At 42.5% G+C, this 27609-nt stretch overlaps 1 protein-coding gene across 3 annotated transcripts in view; it reads right to left on the bottom strand.

Annotated features, from left to right (window-relative positions):
* Positions 1-27609, bottom strand: part of rasgrp4 (RAS guanyl releasing protein 4) — a 116555-nt gene that overhangs the window by 34260 nt on the left and 54686 nt on the right. For 2 of the 3 annotated variants that reach the window (XR_004560190.1, XM_034168591.1), the window contains exons 2-8: positions 24838-25013; positions 16756-16867; positions 7103-7165; positions 6880-7011; positions 6622-6763; positions 2854-3027; positions 2654-2770 (exon numbers count right to left, since the gene is read on the bottom strand). Coding sequence is in view for 2 of the 3 variants with exons in the window: in XM_034168591.1 (XP_034024482.1) it covers positions 2654-2770; positions 2854-3027; positions 6622-6763; positions 6880-7011; positions 7103-7165; positions 16756-16867; positions 24838-25013 (916 nt within the window). In the remaining variant the exon portion in view is untranslated. The remainder of the gene's footprint in view (positions 1-2653; positions 2771-2853; positions 3028-6621; positions 6764-6879; positions 7012-7102; positions 7166-16755; positions 16868-24837; positions 25014-27609) is intronic. The other variant, XM_034168592.1, reaches the window with a different exon arrangement.

The raw sequence follows: 27609 nt of genomic DNA on the forward strand, positions 1-27609 counted from the left end.
TAGCGCTTCAGACGCTCCAAGCGCTTTGCAATAATCCCTCACATTCACCCCAATGTCAGGGTGCTGCCACACAAGGTGCTCACTACACACCGGGAGCAACTAGGGAAGTAAGGACCTTGCCCAAGGGTCTTTAGTGATTTTCTGGTCAGGCTGGGATTTGAACCAAGGATCTTCCCAACAGCTTAACCACTAGACCATGACCTCCCCTAAAATAAAATAAAGTCAATGTTCACTATTCTTATACTAAAACCAATTAATACTATTTATCTTTTAATTTAAAATAAATGTAAGGTCATATAGCAAAGCCTATTCAATAATAATGACGATAAGTTTCATCGTTGCCTCCGTCTAAAGTAGCTGATGAGCCCTTTCGGGTCATTACGTCATTGTAGCATAACAACGTCAAAACAGCCCAAACTGTCTGGTGCTCAGGGGAGGCAAAAAGAAAAGAAGAGGAGGAATAATGGGGCCGAGACAAAGGTACAGCAAAAATAATGATGAATTCTATTTAAAAATATATATATAGTTTCTTGTGTAAGTGTATGTAAATTTGGAATTTATTGTGTGTGTGTGTGTGGGGGGGGCATTAAAAATCTTGGCTAGGGTGCCACATTGGTTAGGGCCTGTGTCTCAGAACGGTCCCCCCCCTAAAAATTGGTCCGCCTTTTGAACCCAGACTTTCTTCTTATGAGGAAAGAGTGTGACCATCATAGTCAAAATATAAATGTCAACTGTCCATCCATCTTGTTCGTTCGTTCCTGCTTTTAAACTCAGATAAAACTGAAGTTATTGTACTTGGCCCCACAAATCTTAGAAGCATGGTGTCTAACCAGATCGTTACTCTGGATGGCATTTCCCTGATCTCTAGTAATACTGTGAGAAATCTTGGAGTCATTTTTGATCAGGATATGTCATTCAAAGCGCATATTAAACAAATATGTAGGACTGCCTTTTTGCATTTACGCAATATCTCTAAAATCAGAAAGGTCTTGTCTCAGAGTGATGCTGAAAAACTAATTCATGCATTTGTTTCCTCTAGGCTGGACTATTGTAATTCATTATTATCAGGTTGTCCTAAAAGTTCCCTAAAAAGCCTTCAGTTGGTTCAGAATGCTGCAGCTAGAGTACTGACGGGGACTAGCAGGAGAGAGCATATCTCACCCGTGTTGGCCTCCCTTCATTGGCTTCCTGTTAATGCTAGAATAGAATTTAAAATTCTTCTTCTTACTTATAAGGTTTTGAATAATCAGGTCCCATCTTATCTTAGGGACCTCATAGTACCATATTACCCCATTAGAGCGCTTCGCTCTCAGACTGCGGGCTTACTTGTAGTTCCTAGGGTTTGTAAGAGTAGAATGGGAGGCAGAGCCTTCAGCTTTCAGGCTCCTCTCCTGTGGAACCAGCTCCCAATTCAGATCAGGGAGACAGATACCCTCTCTACTTTTAAGATTAGGCTTAAAACTTTCCTTTTCGCTAAGGCTTATAGTTAGGGCTGGATCGGGTGACCCTGGACCATCCCTTGGTTATGTTGCTTTAGACGTAGACTGTGTTTCATAATTATTGTATGGCCTTGCCTTGCAATGTGGAGCGCCTTGGGGCAACTGTTTGTTGTGATTTGGCGCTATACAAGAAAAAAGTTGATTGATTGATTGATGTGGTCCCAAGAGATCCTTCCACGACTGGGGTTTACGAGATCTACGGGGAACTGTAGAAATCCAGACTGTGCTGAGGACTTCTTGAAGATTCTAAAGGAGGAGCTCTGGAGAATGGTCCCACTATGACTGAATTTGGCTCTGCTCTGCACAGTTTGGATGTTCCTTTTCACCCATTGGCTGCACACACTGGACTCTAAATGTACGTGGCTGCGTAGCTACAATGTTTCTGTCCTTGTACACTCAACAAAAATATAAACGCAACACTTTTGGTTTTGCTCCCATTTTGTATGAGATGAACTCAAAGATCTAAAACTTTTTCCACATACACAATATCACCATTTCCCTCAAATATTGTTCACAAACCAGTCTCTGTGAGGTGGGATGGATTATCTCAGCAAAGGAGAAGTGCTCACTATCACAGATTTAGACTGGTTTGTGAACAATATTTGAGGGAAATGGTGATATTGTGTATGTGGAAAAAGTTTTAGATCTTTGAGTTCATCTCATACAAAATGGGAGCAAAACCAAAAGTGTTGCGTTTATATTTTTGTTGAGTGTATGTTTGACCTTTCTTTATTGTGCTTTGATTTCATTGTTATGTTGTTATTGTTAGTATGGCCAAAGCAGATGAAGATGGTCACCCCACTGAGTCCGGTCTGCTTTAAGCTTCTTCCTATAATGGAAAACAAAAATCCCTTATTGAGATTTTCCTGACCACTGTGGCCAATGTGCTTGCTCAGGGGGTCAGTTAAGTTAGACTTTTATGGTTGTCAAGAACCTTGAAAAGACTGCTGTTGTGATTTGGCCACTGCATAATTAAATTGTATTGAATTGGAAACAAATAATAAAAGTAAAACACAAACAGACGGACAGGTTACAGTCTCGGCTCACCCTCTGGGCGCTTTGTCCAATAGAATGACTAAAGGATTCTAATAATTGTGGCATAGATGGTGTCAGTTCACGGTGGAAAGTGGTTGTGTCTGTAACATGTTCAATACCTTAGTGATGTCAGGCGGCAGCAGGTTGGCAGTGTCTTTGAGGCGTGAGATGGAGCTGTGACACAGGCCTCCGGTCACTGCCATCAGAGTGTTAAAGTTCTGCAGCGCCCGGAGTTTCTGCACAGGAGAACACACACAGTCAGTTTTCCTGGAGCGCCACGCAGACTGTGTGGGAGCACATCCAGGCCGCTGTGACTGACCTGAGCCACGTGGGTGAACTTGGTGAAGACTTGAGCTCTCTGCTGGGCCGTGTGTCTGCTGAGGATCATCAGCTGCACCCACTGTGACACGCCGTTACACATCATGACTGAGCGCTCCAGAGCCGGGTTGTGCCTCACTGAGCCTCGAACCACGTAGCTGCGGTAGTCCATAAACTGACCAATCAGAAAGCAGCAGTCAGTCAGGATGAAACATGGCTGAAGGGCTGCAGTTTGTCAGTGCTGGTTCATAGATGGAATATGAAACTGCAGTTTAACACAGTGAAACATTTGATCAGCACAAAGCAGGTCAGATGGGCCAGATTCTGCTAAATCCCAGCTCATTTTCTATTGGACGGCACTTAAAGTGTGGACTGCTGTTATTTTTCACCCTACGTCCACTGAGGCCACCAGCTTAATTGTCAGTTTTAAAATGTCAAAGGTCGGTGAGCAAGGCCGCAGCGGATGTGTTGGCTGAAAGGTCACAGAAACAGTTACACCTGTTCAGCCAGTCTACACAATGTAGGACACACCCAGGGACCCAATGTACACTTTGTGGGAGACACCCACTGTTCCAGTGTGCACAACGGGGTCCAAAACCCCAGCCTGCACTTTGTGGGACACACCAAAGGACCCACTCTGCACTTCATGAAACACACCAAAACCCCAATCTGCACTTTGTGGGACACACCCATTGTATCAGTCTTCCCTTTGTGGGGCACACCAAAACCCCAGTCTGCACTTTGTGGGACACACCAGAACCTCAGTCTGCACTTTGTGGGACACATCCATTGTATCAGTCTTCCCTTTGTGGGGCACACCAAAACCCCAGTCTGCACTTTGTGGGGCACACCAAAACCACAATCTGCACTTTGTGGGGTACACCAAAACCCCAGTTTGCACTTTGTGGGGCACACCAAAACCCAAGTCTGCACTTTGTGGGACACACCAAAACCCCAGTCTGCACTTTGTGGGGCAGACCAAAAACCCTAGTTTGCACTTTGTGGGGCATACCAAAACCCCAGTCTGCTCTTTGTGGGGCACACCAAAACCCCAGTTTGCACTTTGTGGGGCACACCAAAACCCCAGTCTGCCCTTTGTGGGGCACACCAAAACCCCAGTCTGCACTTTGTGGGGCACACCAAAACCCCAGTTTGCACTTTGTGGGGCACACCAAAATCCCAGTCTGCACTTTGTGGTACACACCCAGAGTATCAGTTTGCACTTTGTGGGACACATCCAGTGTACCAGTCTGCCCTTTGTGGGGCACACCAAAACCCCAGTCTGCACTTTGTGGGGCAGACCAAAAACCCTAGTTTGCACTTTGTGGGGCACACCAAAACCCCAGTCTGCACTTTGTGGGGCACACCAAGACCCCAATCTGCACTTTGTGGGGCACACCAAAACCCCAGTTTGCACTTTGTGGGGCACACCAAAACCCAAGTCTGCCCTTTGTGGGGCACACCAAAACCCCAGTCTGCACTTTGTGGGGCACACCAAAACCCCAGTTTGCACTTTGTGGGGTACACCAAAACCCCAGTCTGCACTTTGTGGGGCACACCAAAGGACCCAGTCTGCACTTTGCAGGGCACACCAAAACCCCAGTCTGCACTTTGTGGGGCACACCAAAGGACCCAGTCTGCACTTTGCAGGGCACACCAAAACCCCAGTCTGCACTTTGTGGGGCACACCAAAGGACCCACTCTGCGCTTTGTGAGACACACCAAAATCCCAGTCTGCAGTTTGTGGGGCACACCAAAGGACCCACTCTGCACTTTGTGGGACACAACCATTGTATCAGTCTGCCCTTTGTGGAACACACCAAAGGAACCAGTCTGCACTTTGTGGGACATGCCTATTGAATACGTCTGTACTTTAAGGGACACACCCAGTGCAGACTGACTCAGAGGGTGCAGAGTGACTCAGTGGGACACACTTTCTGAGTCAGTCTGCACTTTGCGTGACATGCTTATTGGGTCAGTCTGCACTTTGTTGGACAAACCAATGGGTCTAGTCTGCACTTTGTAGGACACACCCTCTGAGTCAGTCTGCACTTTGTGTGACACGCTTATTGGGTCAGTCTGCACTTTGTCAGACAAACCAATGGGCCTAGTTTGCACTTTGTAGGACACACCCTCTGAGTCAGTCTGCACTTTGTGGGACACACTTATTGGGTCAGTCTGCACTTTGTGAGACACATCCGTAGACCCAATCTGGACTTTGCAGAACACACCCACAGACAAAGGCTATCATTCCATTGGATTAGAGAACCCCGGAAAGTTTCAAGAATTCACAAACTGACTAGAATTGAAAACAGATATTCATGCAAATATATTTCAGACTATCAGTTTAATTTGAATGAGTACGTACTTTATGTGTGGTCAAGAATTTTTAAAATAGCAGAAGTAATTAGCCACTTGGGTAGCTGAACTGGAGTGCCTTATTTCCTGATTATTTTACTAGCAAGTGAACAGATAAAATGTCCCGAGTTGACTGAAAGTGTCATACCTTATCATGGTTCACATTTGGTGTTCCTGTTCTAACTCTTGGGATTTTGATTCTTCTTTTACAATTAGTACTTACCTTGTCCTTGTGTTCCTTATTATTTCTCCTACGTAATAATTGTTCCTTGTGCTCTTGAGTGTTCCTTGTCAGTATATTTTCTTGCATTCTCTTCCAGTCTGTGTTGATTATTCCTTGTTCTCACAACGGTTTCTTCTCAGTGTAATATTTTCCTAGCATTGCCTTTGTAAAGTTCCCCTCCATGTTAGCCATCCTCTGTACTTTTATTTTGACATCTACTCTTTGTGTATTTTCAGTGGCTTTAATTCTTGTTCATGTTCTTCCAGGTTCATTCTGGTTTCCTCACTAATTGTTTCAAGCACGTTTTAACCTTCACTATTACCTCACTCCAGGGCCAGATTGTTGTGCTCTCATGCCTGCTTTCTTATATTCTTCCCACATGTTTGCCTTACAGTTGTAGACCTACGCTGTAGTTTCCTGGTTCATCAACCTTGATTATTGTGCTTTGACCCTCTGCTCATTTATCTAGATTACTCTCATACTACCTCTGTGAGGATTTCACCTTTTTCTGTTTGTCTTGTGTGGACTTTGCATTTTTTTTCTGTTTGTATCCTCTGTTTTGACCTTTTTTTCTGTCAGGATTTGGCCTTTTTCTGTCTCGTACCTCCTAGGTTTGGTGTGGCCGGCCTTTGACTTCTCACACCTCCAATCAATTATCCACTCTTGAGCAGTTTATAAGACCAGTTCATTCTCCCACTCACTGCTAGTTCGTTCACACACCTCCTGTGCTGGCCGTGCCCAGCCTCACCTCCAGTTCTGCCTACATCTGTGGTATACTTTGGATTTTTGGGACAGATTGCTTTTGGACTTAATAACTAATAATTTTCAATTAGTCAGTGTGTGATTGTCTGAATTTTTCTTCTGCATAACAGCATCGCTCAACAAGCTGATGATACCGTTTAACATTTGGACAAAATTTTGACCTTGACCTGTGAAATAGGCTTTTAACTTATTTTTGTTCATATCAAATCGGTTTATCCTTGCCTGACTTTCTATCATTCCACCAAGTTTGGTCCATGACAACTCAAAACTCTCTGAGATACTTTGAGACTCTTCATTTGGACAAATGGAGAACAAATTAGTCTGCATTATGAAATTACGTGATTTGTTTTTTAATGTAGTGATACACAACAGAAGTATCTAATTTTCAGTGTTCAAATATATTTGGAGTGTGGTGAGTGAACTCACAGAGACTTTACAGAAGTTTTTGAACTCCAGGTAGCTGAGATGTGCAGCCATCTCGTCCGGCTCCATGTGGTCGAAGATCAAAGACACCTTCCTCTTCTTGACACAGGGTGTGGGCGCCTGGGATACTTCCACGAGAGTGCTGCTGTGGCAAGAATGCCAAGCAATTAGACAAAAACAGAATAGTTTTTTTTTTTTTTTTTTTTTTTGATAATCAGCTCCTTGTGGGCATGAGGTGAATACAAGAAAAATGTGTCTCACAGGCAGGAGGCATCAATGAGTTGAGAGCGCGTCTCCTCACCGCCTGACCGGACCAGCGCCCACAGGTCCCCCATGGTGTGCTCCAGAAGGGGGTCTGCCTCGAACACCTCTGGAAACTGGCTGATCCACTGCCTTGCAGCAAAGCAGGACAGGAGCTATGGTTTACACTCTGCAAACACAGGAGGCCAACAAGTTCTCTCACACACAACTTCTCCTGACTCACCTGACCAGGTGACAGATCTGCGTTCTCCTCTGAGCCCTCTTCTCATACGGACAGTCCTTATACGTGACACGGTCAAGGATGCCAACACAGATAACATTACACACAAGGCCAAACTTCAAATCAGCTTTGCTCTTCAAGTGTAAAATAAAGACATGGCTGTTAGACTCTAACGAAGATGGACACGTGACTGTGAGCACCAAAGAAAGTTATAAACTAATCAGAATACAGCTGCTAGAGTTATGTGAGGGTTCATTTTAAGCTTTTGCTGCTCACGTATAAAAGACCAAATAGTGCACTCCCTTGCTCGTGGATGAGCCTTATGTGCCTTCATGAGACCCTCATTCTCAGGGTGCTCAATTATTTCATTTCAATTCATGGGGTAAAGAAAGAGCTGTCAGTCAGTAGAGCCATCATGTTCCAGTGTTGTGGAATACACACACACACACAAAAAAAAACAACAAATGGGTGTTGCTTGTTTTTATGTTACATGAACTTAAGTCTAACATGCACATAGCTTCTATGATATAAAATCAAGTTTTATGGGTGAATACATTCGAATCATACAGTTTTAACATAACATGCAACAACTTAAAATCTAACTTGCTCAGTGAACATAATAAAATTATGGAAAGTATTTCCACCCAAGTAAAATGCATTAATGTAGCCAGAAACAATTTTGCTGAGTGACCTAAATATAAATTTGTTGGATCAACATGATGAATTTGCGTTACTGTTACTCACTTACCATTGGTCAGTCCAAGTAGATTTGTAAGTGTAAATGTAAAAAAAAAAAGTAAGTCCCTTTGGCTTCTCGCTTGTTTGCGCTCAGCGTCGCCACAGCAAATCAAAGGTGGATCTGCATAAACTGTACTGATCCAACACAGGAAAGTTAAGTTGACATGTAACTGTGCTGTTTTAAAAGTAGTTGTAGCTACCCTAATAAATTAAGTAACTCATAATCATATCAAACAAGTTTGAATGGCCCAAGGGCATTACATTAGTGTGTCACATTTACCCTTACAAATCTAGTTGACCTGAACCATGGTAATTGAGTAACAGTAACGCAAATTCACCATGTTGATCCAACAATTTTGCATTTAGGTCTACATTTACCTTTACAAATCTAGTTGACCTGAACCATGGTAACTGAGTAACAGTAACGCAAATTCACCATGTTGATCCAACAATTTTGCATTTAGGTCTACATTTACCTTTACAAATCTAGTTGACCTGAACCATGGTAACTGAGTAACAGTAACGCAAATTCACCATGTTGATCCAACAATTTTGCATTTAGGTCTACATTTACCTTTACAAATCTAGTTGACCTGAACCATGGTAGTTGAGTAACAGTAACACAAATTCACCATATTGATCCAACAATTTTGCATTTAGGTCTACATTTACCTTTACAAATCTAGTTGGCCTGAACCATGGTAATTAGGTAACAGTAACACAAATTCATCATGTTGGCCCAACAAATTTACACTTAGGTTGTTGTTGTCAATTCAGCTGCTCTCATTATTGTTCGGGGTTGCCACAGTGGATACAGTCAGATCTGCATAGGTATTTGGCACAAGTTGTACACTGGATGTCCTTCCTGACGCAACTCCAGTTTTACCTGAAGAAACACACACAGGTGTGAAGAGGTCTCCCATCCAAGTACTAACCGGATGCTGCACTGCTTAGCTTCTGAGATCTGATGGGATCAGGCTCACACAGAGCAAAATTGTTTCTGTTTAAGTTAATGCTTTTTACTTGGGTGGAAATACCTGATATAATTTTATTATGTTTACTAAGTAATTTTTTTGAGTGTAGTCTGCATGTTGAAGTTAGACAACTTAGTTGAAGTGTTATACTCAAGACTTAAAACCTGACTTAAGTTATGATCATAGTCAGGGGTGCACATAACTGGTACTCATTGTGCTTGTGTGTGCTAAACATCATTAATGCACAGCAGAGGGAAACACTTTTCCTACTATCTGTCATTGCTTTCCTCTTATGAAGTGCTTTCCTCGTGTTTTCTGCTATGCATAATTTATTTTTAGCATGCACAAGCACCATGAGTACGTTATGTGCACCCTGATCATAGTGTGTTGCTGCCCCCATTAGTTGACTTTGCTTGGCATCATCACATCACTGAAGTCAGAGGTCTGCTATATTTGTTGGAGCCAGGAGAGCACACTATGTAGAAAGCATTTCAATGCAACATTCAGTTCTTGAGATAAGATCAATAATATATTTTAGACAATGACCTATGACCTGTGCTGCATGAAGATGGGCCACTGAGTGTATTCACCAAGTCTGATTGAAATTGAACATTGCATTTTGAATATATTGCCACAAACAGACAGAGCTGGCCATTACAACTACCTCAAGGCACATGGTGCCAAGTCCAAAACAGCACCCAGGACTGAATGGTCCACAAATACTATATAAATCATAACTTGACAGTTATGCTGAGGCCAAACAGGAAACAGAAATATGTCAACAAAACTTGCTGAGGGCGAGACTCACATGTGACAGATCTGCTGGTGGCCTAGATAGTTGCTACTTACCACAGTATCTTCTGCAGAATCCCCTGGTTTATTTGTTCTTATGTCTGTGACCTGAGATTGACCTCTTTTGTAGTACTCAACCTAACACCATAGTTGATGTTGCTTCTGCATACACAACATGCTCACAGCACTTCACTTTTTCTGCATATTGTATGTTACAGCCTTATTCCAAAATGGATGAAATTCATTTTTCCACTGATCATCCTTGAGATGTTTCTACAGCTTAATTGGAGTCCACATGGGGTAAATTCAGTTGATTGGACATGATTTGGAAAGACACACACCTGTCTACATATAAGATTGTACAGTTGACAGTACATGTCAGAGCACAAACCAAGCATGAAGTCAAAGGAATTGTCTGTAGACCTCTGAGACAGGAATATCTCGAGGCACAAATCTCGGGAAGGGTACAGAAACATTTCTGCTGCTTTGCAGGTTCCAGTGAGCACAGTGGCCTCCATCATCTGTAAATGGAAGCAGTTCGGATTCACCAGGACTCTTCCTAGAGCTGGCCATCCAACTAATTTGAACGATCGGGGGAGAAGTGACCAAGAACCCGATGGTCACTTTGTCAGAGCTCCAACATTCTTCTGTGGTGGGAGGAGAATGTTCCAGAAGGACAACCATCTCTGCACCAATCAGGCCTGTATGGTAGAGTGGCCAGACAGAAGCCACTCCTTAGTAAAAGGCATTATGTTTGGAGGAAACCAGGTACCATCCCCACAGTGACGCATGGTGGTGACAGCATCATGCTGTGGGGATGTTTTTCAGCAGCAGGAACTGAGAGACTAGTTAGGATTGAGGGAAAGATGAATGCAGCAATGTACAGTGACATCCTGGATGAAAACCTGCTCCAGAGCTCTCTTGACTTCAGACTGGGTGACGGTTCATCTTTCAGCAGGACAATGACCCTAAACACACAACCAGGATAAGGGTGGTCCTTATTTTGCAGAGTTTTGAAATGTAATTCTTTGAGCCCCTAAACGGGTTCCAACTGATGAGAAACATGCTGTGTAAAATTTTGTTTGTATAAATTAATTTTTAGGAGTAACTCAGAAGCATTGACATTTTGTCATTTTCTGCTATGTAATGCTATACTAATGAAAGCTAAAAAAAAAAAATCACCTGTGGAGGTCATCTTGAATTTCTAAGTGAGTGCCAGGAGGATTCCAGGCAACATTAAATGAATTGTTACACAGCTTCAGAATGTTTGAACATACCTCATTCACATGCCAATTATTATATTGATTAGCTTATTGTCATGTTTACACTCCATGCTGGTAATTGCGCACAAGTGAAGCTCTGGTACATGCTGCAATCCAAAGCAAGAGCAGAGATTGCAGCAAACAAGCAAAGTTCTTCTCAAACAGGTGAGTTTAGGCTGTGGCTGTTAACATCACTGAACATTTTTCCCGTAGCCAGGTATTGCAATGTTGTGATGACCTTCATCTCAGGCGTTACTGCGTGACTACGCTGGGAGGGAAAAGTAAGTTCTTTGCTAATGAGGTCAACCTCAAACATTATCCCTGCATGATCAAGCTGGTAGCGTGTTACTGAATCACTGCCATTCAACCAGTGGTGGGCACAGCGAACCGAAAAGTTTGCTTCGGTAACCATTAATCCGCCAACTGAAAAGTTAACTTTTATAACGCTAAACCGATAAACCGCTAACCGCTAACTTTTAGTACTGACTCAGTTGTGACCACATCGGATAACACTGTCGGCTACTGATAAGCCAGTTTCAAGTTTAAGTGCGACAGGGGCTCAAAAACACAAAAAGAACGCACGAAAAATAAATAAATAAATAAAACCCCAAACACTGCCATCATCTTTATCAAAAGCAGTAAATCGCAGTATTAGAAGTCACAGTTTATCTCTGTATTATATATTTCATATGTATATGCTGCGGACATGAACGAGCGAAGTTCTTCAGCATCTCTCCATGTCATTTAGGTCCATCAGATTTTTTTGAGTTAATGCTTCAGGGGAGCATTAGCATGGCTAAAACTTTTCAGCTTCTGTGGGAGCTCCGCCACCCCCCCAGACCCCCCACCTTTTTAAGCATTTTTCTTTATTTGCATCTCACATCTAACCATGTCATTTAGATCCTTCACACTTTATTTTCAGTAAATGCTTCTGAGGAGCATTAGCATTTGCCCCCCAGACCCCCTTAACCCCCTGCCACGTTTTAAAAATGTAGATATAAATTAGTATTCAAAGTTTTCATATGGCAAAATTATCTTAATATCTCAGTATCTCAGTATTGTTATATCAGTATGATATACGATATGACTATGATTTCACACAAAGTGCAGCAACAGTGAAAATTAAACATTCTTAAACAAGACAGGAATAACACTCATTTTGCACTCATGATAAGGTTATCATGAGCGCTAACATTTGACATTTCCTGTTTCATTGTGGACACCCTGCTCAGAGTGCCGCTCTCATTGCACCGACATCTCTGCTATTATGGAACTGTGGGATAGCTCGTGCCCGCAGATTGAACTCGCCGGACTACTTTCGCCACCCTGCTCAGCATGGCGCTCTCGTTGGAGTAACAACACACAGAATGTGTCTCTTTGTCCCAGATAGATCTCTTCAGTGCAGCTTCTTGTTCTGACTTTAACACGAAGTTAATGTCCAAGTCTTTCATCGCCAACTGTAAATGGTAATCAGAACATTCCAATCGTATCTTTCTGAACTCTTCCGCATCAAATTCCATCATGTCAGTGTTTACAATATGCTTGAGCAATAACAGGTGAAGTTGCTCATAAACTTAAGTTTCTTAAATATTTATTACGGCCACTCTTAAAACTTCAGTTATCTTTATAATTTTATTACTGGTAAATTTTAGAATTAATTTAGATGAGATATACTCATTATCTCACAGGAATATATCACAATTATCTGGGAACTACGTTTTTGCGCAGGAATTCATCAAGCACGTCGGTTGTGGGCGTGTACTAACACAGAATACCCAGAAACTGGACAGTTGTTCGGCCATAATAAGAGTGCCCACTTTTAGCTTGTCATAAGCTAAGCTAGTGGCGCTCGTGAGAGTGTGCACTGTGGACTCAAAATTTGGCACTTCCTGTTTGGGTCTCCATGTACCATGAGTGAGTTTTGCGCCGCTGCGTGTCGCTTCGCTAGTATAAACTGTTAAAGGAGCCATGGCTCACCTGTATTGCGTTCACAAACACAAAACAAATGCACAAAAAATTAATAAATAAAATATTGACTTTTGAGCTGCTTACATACAGTTTTTGTCCACACTGTAGAACCTCAATTCCAATGAAGTTGGGACGTTGTGTGAAATGTAAATAAAAACAGAATACAATGATTTGCAAATCCTCTTCAACCTATATTCAATTGAATACACCACAAAGACAAGATATTTAATGTTCAAACTGATAAACTTTATTGTTTTTGTGCAAATATTTGCTCATCTTGAAATGGATGCCTGCAACACATTTCAAAAAAGTTGGGACAGTGGTATGTTTACCACTGTGTTATATCACCTTTCTTTCTAACAACACTCAATAAGCGTTTGGGAACTGAGGACACTAATTGTGAGTGTCATGATTTGGTATAAAAGCAGCATCCCTAAAACTCTCAGCCATTCATAAGCAAAGATGGCGCGAGGATCACCACTTTGTGAGCAAATATTTGGTTATTTTGAAATGGATGCCTGCAACACATTTCAAAAAAGTTGGGACGGGGCAATAAAAGACTGGGAAAGTTGATGAATGCTCAAAGAACACCTAACTGGAAACAGAGTGTCATGATTGGGTATAAAAGGAGCATCCCCAAAAGGCTCAGCCATTCACAAACAAAGATGGGGTGAGGATCACCACTTTGTGAACAACTGCATGAAAAAAAATAGTCTAACAGTTTAAGAACAATGTTTATCAACTTTCAATTGCAAGGAATTTAGGGATTCCATCATCTACAGTCCATAATATATTCAGAAGATTCAGAGAATCTGGAGAACTTTCTACACGTAAGCGGCAAGGCCGAAAACCAACATTGAATGCCCGTGACCTTCGATCCCTCAGGCAGCACTGCGTTAAAAACCGACATCATTGTGTAAAGGATCTTACCGCGTGGGCTCAGGAACACTTCAGAAAACCATTGTCAGTTAACACAGTTCATCACTACATCTACAAGTGCAAGTTAAAACTCTACAATGCAAAGCGAAAGCCACACATCAACAACATCCAGAAACGCCGCCACCTTTTCTGGGCCCGAGCTCATTTGAAATGGAAAGACGCAAAGTGGAAAAGTGTGCTGTGGTCTGATGAAGCCACATTTCAAATTGTTTTTGGAAATCATGGACGTTGTGTCCTCCGGACAAAAGAGGAAAAAGACCACACAGATTGTTATCAGAGCAAAGTTCAAAAGTCAGCATCTGTTATGGTATGGAGGTGTGTTAGTGCCCATGGCATGGGAAACTTACACATCTGTGATGGCACCATCAATAATGAAAAGGTACATCCAGATTTTGGAGCAACACGTGCAGCCATCCAAGCAACGTCTTTTTCAGGGACGTCCCTGCTTATTTCAGCAAGACAATGCCAAGCTACATTCTGCACGTGTTACAACAGCGTGGCTTCGTAGTAAAAGAGTGCAGGTACTAGACTGGCATGTCTGCAGTCCAGACCTGTCGTCCATTGAAAATGTGTGGCGCATTATGAAGCGCAAAATACAACAACGGAGACCCCGGAGTCATACATCAAGCAAGAATGGGAAAGAATTCCACCTACAAAGCTTCAACAATTAGCGTCCTCAGTTCCCAAATGCTTATTGAGTGTTGTTAGAAGGAAAGGTGATGTAACACAGTGGTAAACATACCACTGTCCCAGCTTTTTTGAAACGTGTTGCAGGCATCTATTTCAAAATGAGCAAATATTTGCACAAAAACAATAAAGTGTATCAGTTTGAACATTAAATATCTTGTCTTTGTGGTGTATTCAATTGAATATAGGTTGAAAAGAATTTGCAAATCATTGTATTCTGTTTTTAATTTACATTTTACAATGTGTTTGACTGTTAAATGTTACAAATTTTACCATCAACAACAACAAAAAATGTTAATGGATTGAAAGTTAGTGGAACTAAATTTAGTTTGGTTTTCAAAGTTATCTGAAATGGTAATCTGCTAAAGAAAAAGTTAGCTTCGCTAATTAGCGGTTAGCGGAACTGTGCCCACCACTGCATTCAACATACGGAGAAGGTCTCTGCTTCCTGTCTTTCTGCATCTTGTCTGTTTAAGACAGTCTTAAGCCACCTTGACACTTGCATGAATTTGATCTCCGCACTGCACCGCAATTCGTTGTGTCAATGTTCCTTGCTTTGTCCCGCTTCATGTCACGCTATCCAAAATAATCATTTCACTACACGATGAAACACACCCACTAAACCAGATTATACAATGAGACACACCCATTGAGACAGATTATACTATGAAACACACCCACTAAACCAGATTACACGATGAAACACACCCACTACACCAGATTACACTGAGACACACCCACTAAACCAGATTGCACTATGAAACACACACACTAAACCAGATTACATGATAAAACACACCCACTACCCCATATTACACTATGAGACACACCCACTGAGCCAGATTACACAATGAAACACACCCACTAAATCAGATTACAAGATGAAACACACCCACTAGACCAGATTACACTGTGAGACAAACCCACTGAGCCAGATTACACAATGAGACACACCCACGGAGTCATATTATACTATGAAATACACCCACTAAACCAGATTACACAATGAGACACACCCATTGAGTCAGATTATACTATGAAACACACCCACTAAACCAGATTACACGATGAAACACACCCACTACACCAGATTACACTGAGACACACCCACTAAACCAGATTGCACTATGAAACACACACACACTAAACCAGATTACATGATAAAACACACCCACTAACCCATATTACACTATGAGACACACCCACTGAGCCAGATTACACAATGAAACACACCCACTAAACCGGATTACAAGATGAAACATACCCACTAGACCAGATTACACTGTGAGACACACCCACTGAGCCAGATTACACAATGAGACACACCCACTGAGTCAGATTATACTATGAAACACACCCACTAAACCAGATTACACAGTGAGACACACCCATTGAGTCATATTACACTATGAAACACACCCACTACTTTAAAATTGTCCGTAGGTGTGGGTGTGTCTGTGTTTGTTTGTCTGTTTGTGGCCCTGCGACAGACTGGCGTCCTGTCCTGGGTGTACCCCGCCTCATGCTCTATGGCTGCTGGGATAGGCTCCAGCCCCCCGCGACCCTTAATTGGACTAAGCGGTAGAAGATGAATGAATGAATGAATGAACACACCCACTAAACCAGAGTACACAATGAGACACATCCATTGAGTCATATTACGCTATAGAACACACCCACTAAACCAGATTACATATTGAGACACACCCATTGAGTCATATTACACTATAGAACACACCCTCTAAACCAGATTGCACTATGAAACATGTCCACTAAACCAGATTACAGTATAAAACACGCCCAGTAAACCGGATTACACTGTGAAACAAATCCACTAAACCTGATTACACTACAACATGAAACACTTCCACTAATCCAGATTACATTATGAAATACACCCACTTTACCAGATTATACTGTGAGACATGCCCACTGAGTCAGATTACATACTTCATAAGAGCTCTTGGAGAAATACTGAGATTAGTGTGTGAGATTTATCAGCTTCCTTCCTTTTAAAGCAACAGACACACAAAGACATAATTTCTTACAGATATATTTTTTTAACGATTTTGCATCACATGAGTGTCTTTTCATATATCGTCGCTACAAACATAAATATCTATTTGTAAAACACCTGATGCCCTTGATAAAAGGGTTTATCTATATGGTGTATATTTGTAGGTAAAGTTGTATCTGATGAAATGCTGCACAGGTAAGATGAGGTCATGTGGTGCAGTTCCACTGCAGCACTTTCTGAGCGTTCAGCAGCTCTGCAGGGAGCCACAGTACAGGATATAGCGTGAGAAGTTTTTGGGCAAACGTCTGAGAGGGCACAACCCAGCAGTGCATCATCAGGGTCATGTGGACCAGCTGGGACCCTCTGGGGCTGGATACCTTGGCGTCTGAATCTGCAGTCAGATCAGCATAAATTACACACATGGGGGTCATTTTATAAAGACACTGAGAAACAACATTCTGTGATTAAATGAGTCTGAATGAGTCCATGTCAAAACTTATTCAGCACCTTTTCATCGTTGGGAATTGTCTAAAAACAGCTGCTGTATTTGCTGACTTAAAAAATATTCATAATTTAACTGCACAAATGTATTCAGGTACTGAACATAAATACTTGGGAGTTGAAACCTTTTTTAGATTTTTGTCTCTGTACACCACCACAAGAATCTGAGATGTTAAACTGAGTAGAGGCCCCTTCACACATAGTACAAATAAGTACAAATCAGGGTGAATCATGGCGAAACAGCTCGTATGAGTCAACCACAAGAACATCGAGCCGACGTTGGGAGGGACATGGTCGGGCAGGCGTGAATGATCCCGCTGCGACGGTTTTGTGCAGGCACGAAAGCGTGCAAGCAGCTGGAGCATGTGCAACCACATTACGCAGCTGTAAAAAAAATACATGCCACCCACGGGATTTGAACCTGCAATTTACAAAAGGTCTGACTGCCAGCCACAAACTTTACCACTGCACTACCTTCACTGTCCTATAAAAGGTGTGTAAAAATGCCTGAAATCAACAAGGAGAAAGATGTATTAAAAAAAAAACTTGCACCATGTTTAACATATCAGTCCACTTATTGAACTTTCAAAATAAGAACAACAGCATAATGAAAACCATTAAGTAAATACTGTCAGTAAGGAGGCGTGATCGCCATTTTAATTCCGGGCACGTTAGTGATTTGCGTGCATAGAAGTTCAACAAACAGGTGGAATATGCGGGAAAGCTGTACATGTTGGCACAAACAGAGGAACAAGGGAGACAATATTTCCTTCCATAAGTAAGTGGTATTGGTTCTTCTTGTCACTTTGTCCATGATATTTGGATGATAAACAGCTGTATGTTTCCTGCCGTACCTGTGTCACCCGATGACACGGACCATTAACGCTTCACTTATGTCTAGTTGATATTTTCCACTGCTAGACCAATGTCTAGTTAAAATACTTGTCGTTAGTGATTAAAATTGTTCGACAAGACTGGGGATGTTTTTTAATTTGCACCTTAAAATAATGAGATTATAATCACCCATGCTGTGCTGCTCACAGTCACACCCATACATAGAGATGTGTACCCACATCACTGACTTCATGAATGAAACTCGGTCAGTAAAGGATAATTGTGTAAAAATATAATATGTATATAAATGTATTGTAATGGTTTTAGGAGCTGCGTTGAACAGAGCAGCAGCTGCAGCAGGATGTCTCAGCTCAGCAGCTTGAACAGTGCATATCCGTGTAACTTTCAACACTAATATTTGGGAATGTGTGTGTGTCCGAGTAAGTTTAAGAATTTCCTGACATGATTTAATGTCATTTAATTTTACTGGCTCAATATCAAGGTCAAAATGGCATTTTAACACGTATTTTGCGAACATTTTTCTGAGTGTGTTCAGTCGCGGATCTCCATTGGAAATGCATTAACATCCGGGAACTTCATTAATATTTTGCCGGAGACATCATGCTGTCCACGTTTTCATTTCAAAGACAAAATATATATTATATACAGATAATATCATAAAATGCATTAAAATTGTAATCCTGTGAACTAATCCTCATTTTTACTAAATATACCTGTAATCTGAATACGTCTTTTTTTTCTGTAACTGTAGCGGAATACAGTTACCTTTTTTTTTGTATCCTAATTACGTAATGCCTTTACATGTATTCCATTACTCCCCAAGCCTGCTGATGGTCCATTTCATCTGGGGCAGCCTGTCAATGTTTGTGCCATGCGCTCACTTGCTGCAGCCCGTCGCAACAGCGATATATGTTTTTATGTATGTCCACGTGAGGACAGCAATCAGACATGTGCGTCACATTGGACAGTTGTAAGTTCATGTCTGTCCAACCAAGGTACATGTTCCCCAGCTGTGACATCCACAACCAGAGATCTCAACAGCAGCAGCTGTTGTTGGCAACGGCCCATCAGTTCAGTGCACACACCAACGTCTCACTCTGTCTGTGTTATGTGAAAATTCAGTGAGGTATATCTTCTATTATACATTTCTTTTTAGTTATTTTTACTACTATTTAGTTATTCGCCCCGCCCCCCCATACACAACACATCCGCTACACGATTCACAGACAAGGCATATGCGTTGCGGGGGGAGACGACACTCTGGCATGCCACATGTGCGTTGCTGTTTTGCAATGCCACACTCTTGGGGGCACTTAAACAAATTTCACAGCCAGCTTGAAAGACCACCTACAAAGACTTTTGACATGAAGCAGAAAGTTTGAAAACATTACACCCATTTTGGCATCTCTTCACTGACTTCCTGTCCCTGTGAGATCAAATCAAATCAAATCAAATCAATTTTATTTATATAGCGCCAAATCACAACAAACAGTTGCCACAAGGTGCTTTATATTGTAAGGCAAAGCCATACAATTTGTAAAATAAAATTCTAACTATTAGAGAAAAAATTACTCATAACCATCCCAAAGACATATCGTTATCTTTGGCTGCTTTCAGTGATGCCGGTATTTGGTTAGACTCTTTCTCTCCGATTGTTCTGTCTGAGTTATTTTCATTAGTAGAGTGATGCTGAAAAATTAATTCATGCATTTATTTCCTCTAGGCTGGACTATTGTAATTCATTATTATCAGGTTGTCCTACAAGTTCCCTGAAAAGCCTTCAATTAATTCAAAATGCTGCAGCTAGACTACTGACAGGGACTAGAAGGAGAGAGCATATCTCACCCATATTGGCCTCTCTTCATTGGCTTCCTGTTAATTCTAGAATAGAATTTAAAATTCTTCTTCTTACTTATAAAGGTTTTGAATAATCAGGTCCCATCTTATCTTAGGGACCACATAGTACCATATCACCCCAATAGAGCGCTTCGCTCTCAGACTGCAGGCTTACTTGTAGTTCCTAGGGTTTGTAAGAGTAGAATGGGAGGCAGAGCCTTCAGCTTTCATCTCCTCTCCTGTGGAACCAGCTCCCAATTTGGATCAGGGAGACAGACACCCTCTCTACTTTTAAGATTAGGCTTAAAACTTTCCTTTTTGCTAAAGCTTATAGTTAGGGCTGGATCAGGTGACCCTGAACCATCCCTTAGTTATGCTGCTATAGACTTAGACTGCTGGGGGGTTCCCATGATGCACTGAGTGTTTCTTTTTCTTTTTGCTCTGTATGCACCACTCTGCATTTAATCATTAGTGATTGATCTCTGCTCTCCTCCACAGCATGTCTTTTTCCTGGTTCTCTCCCTCAGCCCCAACCAGTCCCAGCAGAAGACTGCCCCTCCCTGAGCCTGGTTCTGCTGGAGGTTTCTTCCTGTTAAAAGGGAGTTTTTCCTTCCCACTGTCGCCAAGTGCTTGCTCACAGGGGGTCGTTGTGACCGTTGGGGTTTTTCCGTAATTATTGTATTGCCTTGCCTTACAATATAAACCGCCTTGGGGCAACTGTTTGTTGTGATTTGGCGCTATATAAATAAATTGATTGATTGATTGATTGAAAAGAAACCTGGGGTTGTTCTTATTTTCTTCAATTAGTGATGAGTAGTAAGATGTCCTAGCTTTACAGAGGGCTTTTTTTTTTATAGAGCAACAGACTCTTTTTCCAGGCTAAGTGAAGATCTTCTAAATTAGTGAGATGCCATTTCCTCTCCAACTTACGGGTTATCTGCTTTAAGCTGCGAGTTTGTGAGTTATACCAAGGAGTCAGGCACTTCTGATTTAAGGCTCTCTTTTTCAGAGGAGCTACAGCATCCAAAGTTGTCCTCAATGAGGATATAAAACTATTGATGGGATAATCTATCTCACAAACAGAGTTTAGGTAGCTACTCTGCCCTGTGTTGGTATATGGCATTGGAGAACATAAAGAAGGAATCATATCCTTAAACCTAGTTACAGCGCTTTCTGAAAGACTTCTAGTGTAATGAAACTTATTCCCCACTGCTGTGTAGTCCATCAGAGTAAATGTAAATGTTATTAAGAAATGATCAGACAGAAGGGGGTTTTCAGGGAATACTGTTAAGTCTTCAATTTCCATACCATAAGTCAGAACAAGATCTAAGGTATGATTAAAGTGGTGGGTGGACTCATTTACATTTTGAGCAAAGCCAATTGAGTCTAATAATAGATTAAATGCAGTGTTGAGGCTGTCATTCTCAGCATCTGTGTGGATGTTAAAATCGCCCACTATAATTATCTTATCTGAGCTAAGCACTAAGTCAGACAAAAGGTCTGAAAATTCACAGAGAAACTCACAGTAACGACCAGGTGGACGATAGATAACAACAAATAAAACTGGTTTTTGGGACTTCCAATTTGGATGGACAAGACTAAGAGTCAAGCTTTCAAATGAATTAAAGCTCTGTCTGGGTTTTTGATTAATTAATAAGCTGGAGTGGAAGATTGCTGCTAATCCTCCCCCTCGGCCCGTGCTACGAGCATTCTGACAGTTAGTGTGACTCGGGAGTGTTGACTCATTTAAACTAACATATCCATCCTGCTGTAACCAGGTTTCTGTAAGGCAGAATAAATCAATATGTTGATCAATTATTAGATCATTTACTAACAGGGACTTAGAAGAGAGAGACCTAATGTTTAATAGACCACATTTAACTGTTTTAGTCTGTGGTGCAGTTGAAGGTGCTATATTATTTTTTCTTTTTGAATTCTTATGCTTAAATAGATTTTTGCTGGTTGTTGGTGGTCTGGGAGCAGGCACTGTCTCTACGGGGATGGGGTAATGAGGGGATGGCAGGGGGAGAGAAGCTGCAGAGAGGTGTGGAAGACTACAACTCTGCTTCCTGGTCCCAACCCTGGATAGTCACGGTTTGGAGGATTTAAGAAAATTGGCCAGATTTCTAGAAATGAGAGCTGCTCCATCCAAAGTGGGATGGATGCCGTCTCTCCTAACAAGACCAGGTTTTTCCCCAGAAGCTTTGTCAATTATCTATGAAGCCCACCTCATTTTTTGGACACCACTCAGACAGCCAGCAATTCAAGGAGAACATGCGGCTAAACATGTCACTCCCGGTCCGATTGGGGAGGGGCCCAGAGAAAACTACAGAGTCCGACATTGTTTTTGCAAAGTTACACACCGATTCAATGTTAATTTTAGTGACCTCTGATTGGCGTAACCGGGTGTCATTACTGCCGACGTGAATTACACTCTTACCAAATTTACACTTAGCCTTAGCCAGCAGTTTCAAATTTCCTTCATTGTCGCCTGCTCTGGCCCCCGGAAGACAATTGACTATGGTTGCTGGTGTCGCTAACTTCACATTTCTCAAAACAGAGTCGCCAATAACCAGAGTTTGTTCCTCGGCGGGTGTGCCGCCGAGTGGGGAAAAACGGTTAGAGATGTGAATGGGTTGGCGGTGTACATGGGGCTTCTGTTTAGGACTACGCTTCCTCCTCACAGTCACCCAGTCGGCCTGCTTTCCCGGTTGCTCGGGATCTGCCAGAGGGGAACTAATGGCGGCTAAGCTACCTTGGTCCGCACCGACTACAGGGACCTGGCTAGTTGTAGGATTTTCCACGGTGCGGAGCCGAGTCTCCAATTCGCCCACCCTGGCCTCCAAAGCTACGAATAAGCTACACTTATTACAAGTACCATTACTGCTAAAGGAGGCTGAGGAATAACTAAACATTTCACACCCAGAGCAGAAAAGTGCGGGAGAGACAGGAGAAGCCGCCATGCTAAACCAGCTAAGAGCTAGTAGCTGCGCTAAGCTAGCGGATTCCTAAAAACACACAAAGTGAATAATGTGTAAATAATTTAGAGGTGATTCAGCAGAAGGAGTGCTTTAGTTAAGGCACGTGAAGATTACACTGTAATCTTCAGATTTTAAGGTTGTGTTACTAGCCTATAAAATTGTTCACGGACTGGCACCTCCCTACTTAGCTGACCTAATTAACCCCTACGTACCGGCCTGGGCGCTGTGTTCTCAGGGTGCAGGACTACTGTGTCCCTACGGTGAATAAAAAGTCTGTGGGTCACAGAGCTTTCTCTTACCGTGCTCCTGTTCTGTGGAATGATCTCCCTGCATCAATATACGTAACAGTTAGATTCTGTAGAGACTTTCAAGTCTAGACTTAAGGCGTACTTATTTTCCCTTTCGTATGCTTTTTGCTCTTTTAAATTCATGTATTTAGGAAACGGAGCGTGCTGCGGCCTCAACGTTGCCTAAATTCTGGGTCTTTTCGTGAAGCTTCGGGCTAGTGGCCGGCGATCACCTTAGTATTTCTTCTGTTTTTCTTGTTGCTTAATGCTGACAAATTATACTGTGTTTGTTCTCTTTCTGATGCCTGATTCTGTTTTTTTTTTCTCTCTCTCTCCTCTCTCTCTCTCTGAGGTGCGGCTCCATCCAGAGATGGGTGTGGTGTCTGGTTCTGAAACCTTCCCGTCCTGTGATTTTTTTTGTAATTTGTGTCCGTATCATGGCCCAAGCAGAGGGTCACCCCTTTGAGTCTGGTCTGCTTGAGGTTTCTTCCTCAGAGGGAGTTTTTCCTTACCACTGTCACCTGTGTGTTTGCTTTGGGGGCTGGTAAGATTAGACCTTACTTGTGTGAAGCACCTTGAGGCAACTTTGTTGTGGTTTGGTGCTATATAAATGAAAATAAATTTCTAAGTGCCAAGCGATCGGTATTAGATGTTCGTGTGTGTCAGCTGAGATTCGGCTGACACCTGCCGCAAGAGGGATCGAATGGGCTGTCACAGCGCACACTCTGTCTTTCAGTCAAATAGTTGTAGCAACAGGTGTGCGAGGTGTTGGAGGCAGCTCCGATTTTACACGTTTTTGCATACGATTCCTGCTTCGTGCACAATTCAGCCACGTTCGTACTATGTGTGAAGGGGCCCTAACAAATACAGGAATGTGTTTGATGCGCTCCACAGCATGAACCTACACACATGCACAGAGGCCATGGGTGTCTTGGTGGCTTCCCTCACCAGAAAGCTTCCTGCAGTTACTTCGTTTTTGAGAGCTGCCTTCTCAGGATGGAGTCACCACACAGGACCGTACTGTTTGTATTTCTTTTCCAGAAGTACTCTGAGAGCACATACCTCCGCCAAGATGTAAGTATATTTTGGAACCAGAGGTTCCTTCAAGAAAAATCTGAGGGAGACAAAAAAAATGAGAATTTTTGTCTCCAATTTCTCTAACATTACAAGACTGGATGAGCTGGCTTTCTCACTTATATTTGGTGAATGTTAGTTAGCAAATTGAAACATGCAACTTTTTTAACATACTCTGTGAGCTTACAAACCATATTTGTTTAAGATGGAGTGAACACAACAAAATTATTTAACTTTTATGTTAACTTGTATTTGTGTATATTTTTCTAAATACAATATATATATATATATATATATTAAAATTCATATCTCTACAAATATTCCATCAAATGCCACCAAAATTCACAGAAAAATATGAAGTGTTTCAGATTCCACTCAGAGCAGTCAAACAGTGAGTCCACAGTGATCTTCACCATCTTGAATAAGCATCTACTTGGAAATATTTTTTAAAGTGATGAGGTATCAAAAATATGTTTAATTTGTCCAATCATCACTTACGGCCTTGAAAAATGAAGGAACGACGTGTAAAATAAATGTTGGTAATTCCTAAACATTTAATGTGACATTTTTGCTAAACCCCTTCAAATAAAGCTGAAGCTCTACACGGCAAAAAAACATCTTGTGTTGGTATACAGAGCCAGTTTCATTGTCCAAATACTTATGGACCCAACTGTCACAGTACACTATGAAGTGGATGGTGTTGTTTCTGCTGTGCACCAGAACAAAGCCTGATTGTGCCAGATTGTCCTTTGTGACACACGCCCACCCCCAACCCCCCGCCCCCTCCCATCCCCTCATTTTGTGGAGTAGAAACTGGACTCACTGACCAAAGCAGTTGAGGCAGCGCTGGATGAGCTCGTCCAGGCTGGCGGCGTTGGCGCTGGGGGCCGGGCTGGAACTCTGCAGGGCCCGAGTGATGTCCTGAGGACTGGGACATGTGTTCCTCCTGCGCGGGACCAGCTTCTTGCTCTTCAGCATACGGGGGCTTTCCACGTTGGATTTCCTGAGACAGTCAGAGCCAGACAGAGAGAATGAGAGAAATAAGGAGAGCAGCACTGTGCAGGTGAACGCGATGCAAATGTAGAACATCACGGCTGATAAGCTGCTGTTGACAAACAGCGACACATTTTGTGCATCTCCTCAAACCAGCAGTTTGCACACATCCACCTCACTATACAACACACCCACCTCACTATACAACACACCCACCACACTATACAACACACCCACCTCACTATACAACACACCCACCACACTATACAAACACCCACCTCACTATACAACACACCCACCCTATACAACCACCCACCTACTACAACACACCCACCACACTATACAACACACCCACCTCACTATACAACACACCCACCACACTATACAACACACCCACCTCACTATACAACACACCCACCACACTATACAACACACCCACCTCACTATACAACACACCCACCTCACTATACAACACACCCACCACACTATACAACACACCCACCTCACTATACAACACACCCACCACACTATACAACACACCCACCTCACTATACAACACACCCACCTCACTATAACACACACCACCTACACACCCCACACTATACAACACACCCACCTCACTATACAACACACCCACCTCACTATACAACACACCCACCCACTATACAACACACCCACCTCACTATACAACACACCCACCTCACTATACAACACACCCACCTCACTATACAACACACCCACCACACTATACAACACACCCACCACACTATACAACACACCCACCTCACTATACAACACACCACCTCACAATACAACACATCCACCTCACAATACAACACATCCACCTCACAATACAACACATCCACCTCACAATACAACACACCCACCTCACAATACAACACATCCACCTCACAATACAACACACCCACCTCACTATACAACACATCCACCTCACAATACAACACATCCACCTCACTATACGCCCCACAACCTCACTACAACACATCCACCTCACAATACAACACATCCACCTCACAATACAACACATCCACCTCAATAGACACACATCCACTCACTATACAAACACCACCTCACTATACAACATCCACCTCACTATACAACACATCCACCTCACTATACAACACATCCACCTCACTACAACACATCCACCTCACTATACACATCCACCTCACTATACAACACACCCACCTCACTATACAACACATCCACCTCACTATACAACACATCCACCTCACTATACAACACACCCACCTCACTATACAACACATCCACCTCACTATACAACACATCCACCTCACTATACAACACACCCACCTCACTATACAACACACCCACCTCACTATACAACACATCCACCTCACAATACAACACATCCACCTCACTATACAACACATCCACCTCACTATACAACACATCCACCTCACTATACAACACATCCACCTCACTATACAACACACCCACCTCACTATACAACACATCCACCTCACAATACAACACATCCACCTCACTATACAACACATCCACCTCACTATACAACACATCCACCTCACTATACAACACATCCACCTCACTATACAACACATCCACCTCACTATACAACACACCCACCTCACTATACAACACACCCACCACACTATACAACACACCCACCTCACTATACAACACACCCACCTCACTATACAACACACCCACCTCACTATACAACACACCCACCACACTATACAACACACCCACCTCACTATACAACACACCCACCACACTATACAACACACCCACCTCACTATACAACACACCCACCGCACTATACAACACACCCACCTCACTATACAACACACCCACCACACTATACAACACATCCACCTCACAATACAACACATCCACCTCACAATACAACACATCCACCTCACAATACAACACACCCACCTCACAATACAACACATCCACCTCACTATACAACACATCCACCTCACAATACAACACATCCACCTCACTATACAACACATCCACCTCACAATACAACACATCCACCTCACTATACAACACATCCACCTCACTATACAACACATCCACCTCACTATACAACACATCCACCTCACTATACAACACATCCACCTCACAATACAACACATCCACCTCACAATACAACACACCCACCTCACAATACAACACATCCACCTCACAATACAACACATCCACCTCACTATACAACACATCCACCTCACAATACAACACATCCACCTCACTATACAACACATCCACCTCACAATACAACACATCCACCTCACTATACAACACATCCACCTCACTATACAACACATCCACCTCACTATACAACACATCCACCTCACTATACAACACACCCACCTCACTATACAACACACCCACCACACTATACAACACACCCACCTCACTATACAACACACCCACCTCACTATACAACACACCCACCACACTATACAACACACCCACCTCACTATACAACACACCCACCACACTATACAACACACCCACCTCACTATACAACACACCCACCACACTATACAACACATCCACCTCACAATACAACACATCCACCTCACAATACA

Source organism: Thalassophryne amazonica, chromosome 4, assembly GCF_902500255.1.
Source record: "Thalassophryne amazonica chromosome 4, fThaAma1.1, whole genome shotgun sequence".
Classification (NCBI taxonomy): domain Eukaryota; kingdom Metazoa; phylum Chordata; class Actinopteri; order Batrachoidiformes; family Batrachoididae; genus Thalassophryne; species Thalassophryne amazonica.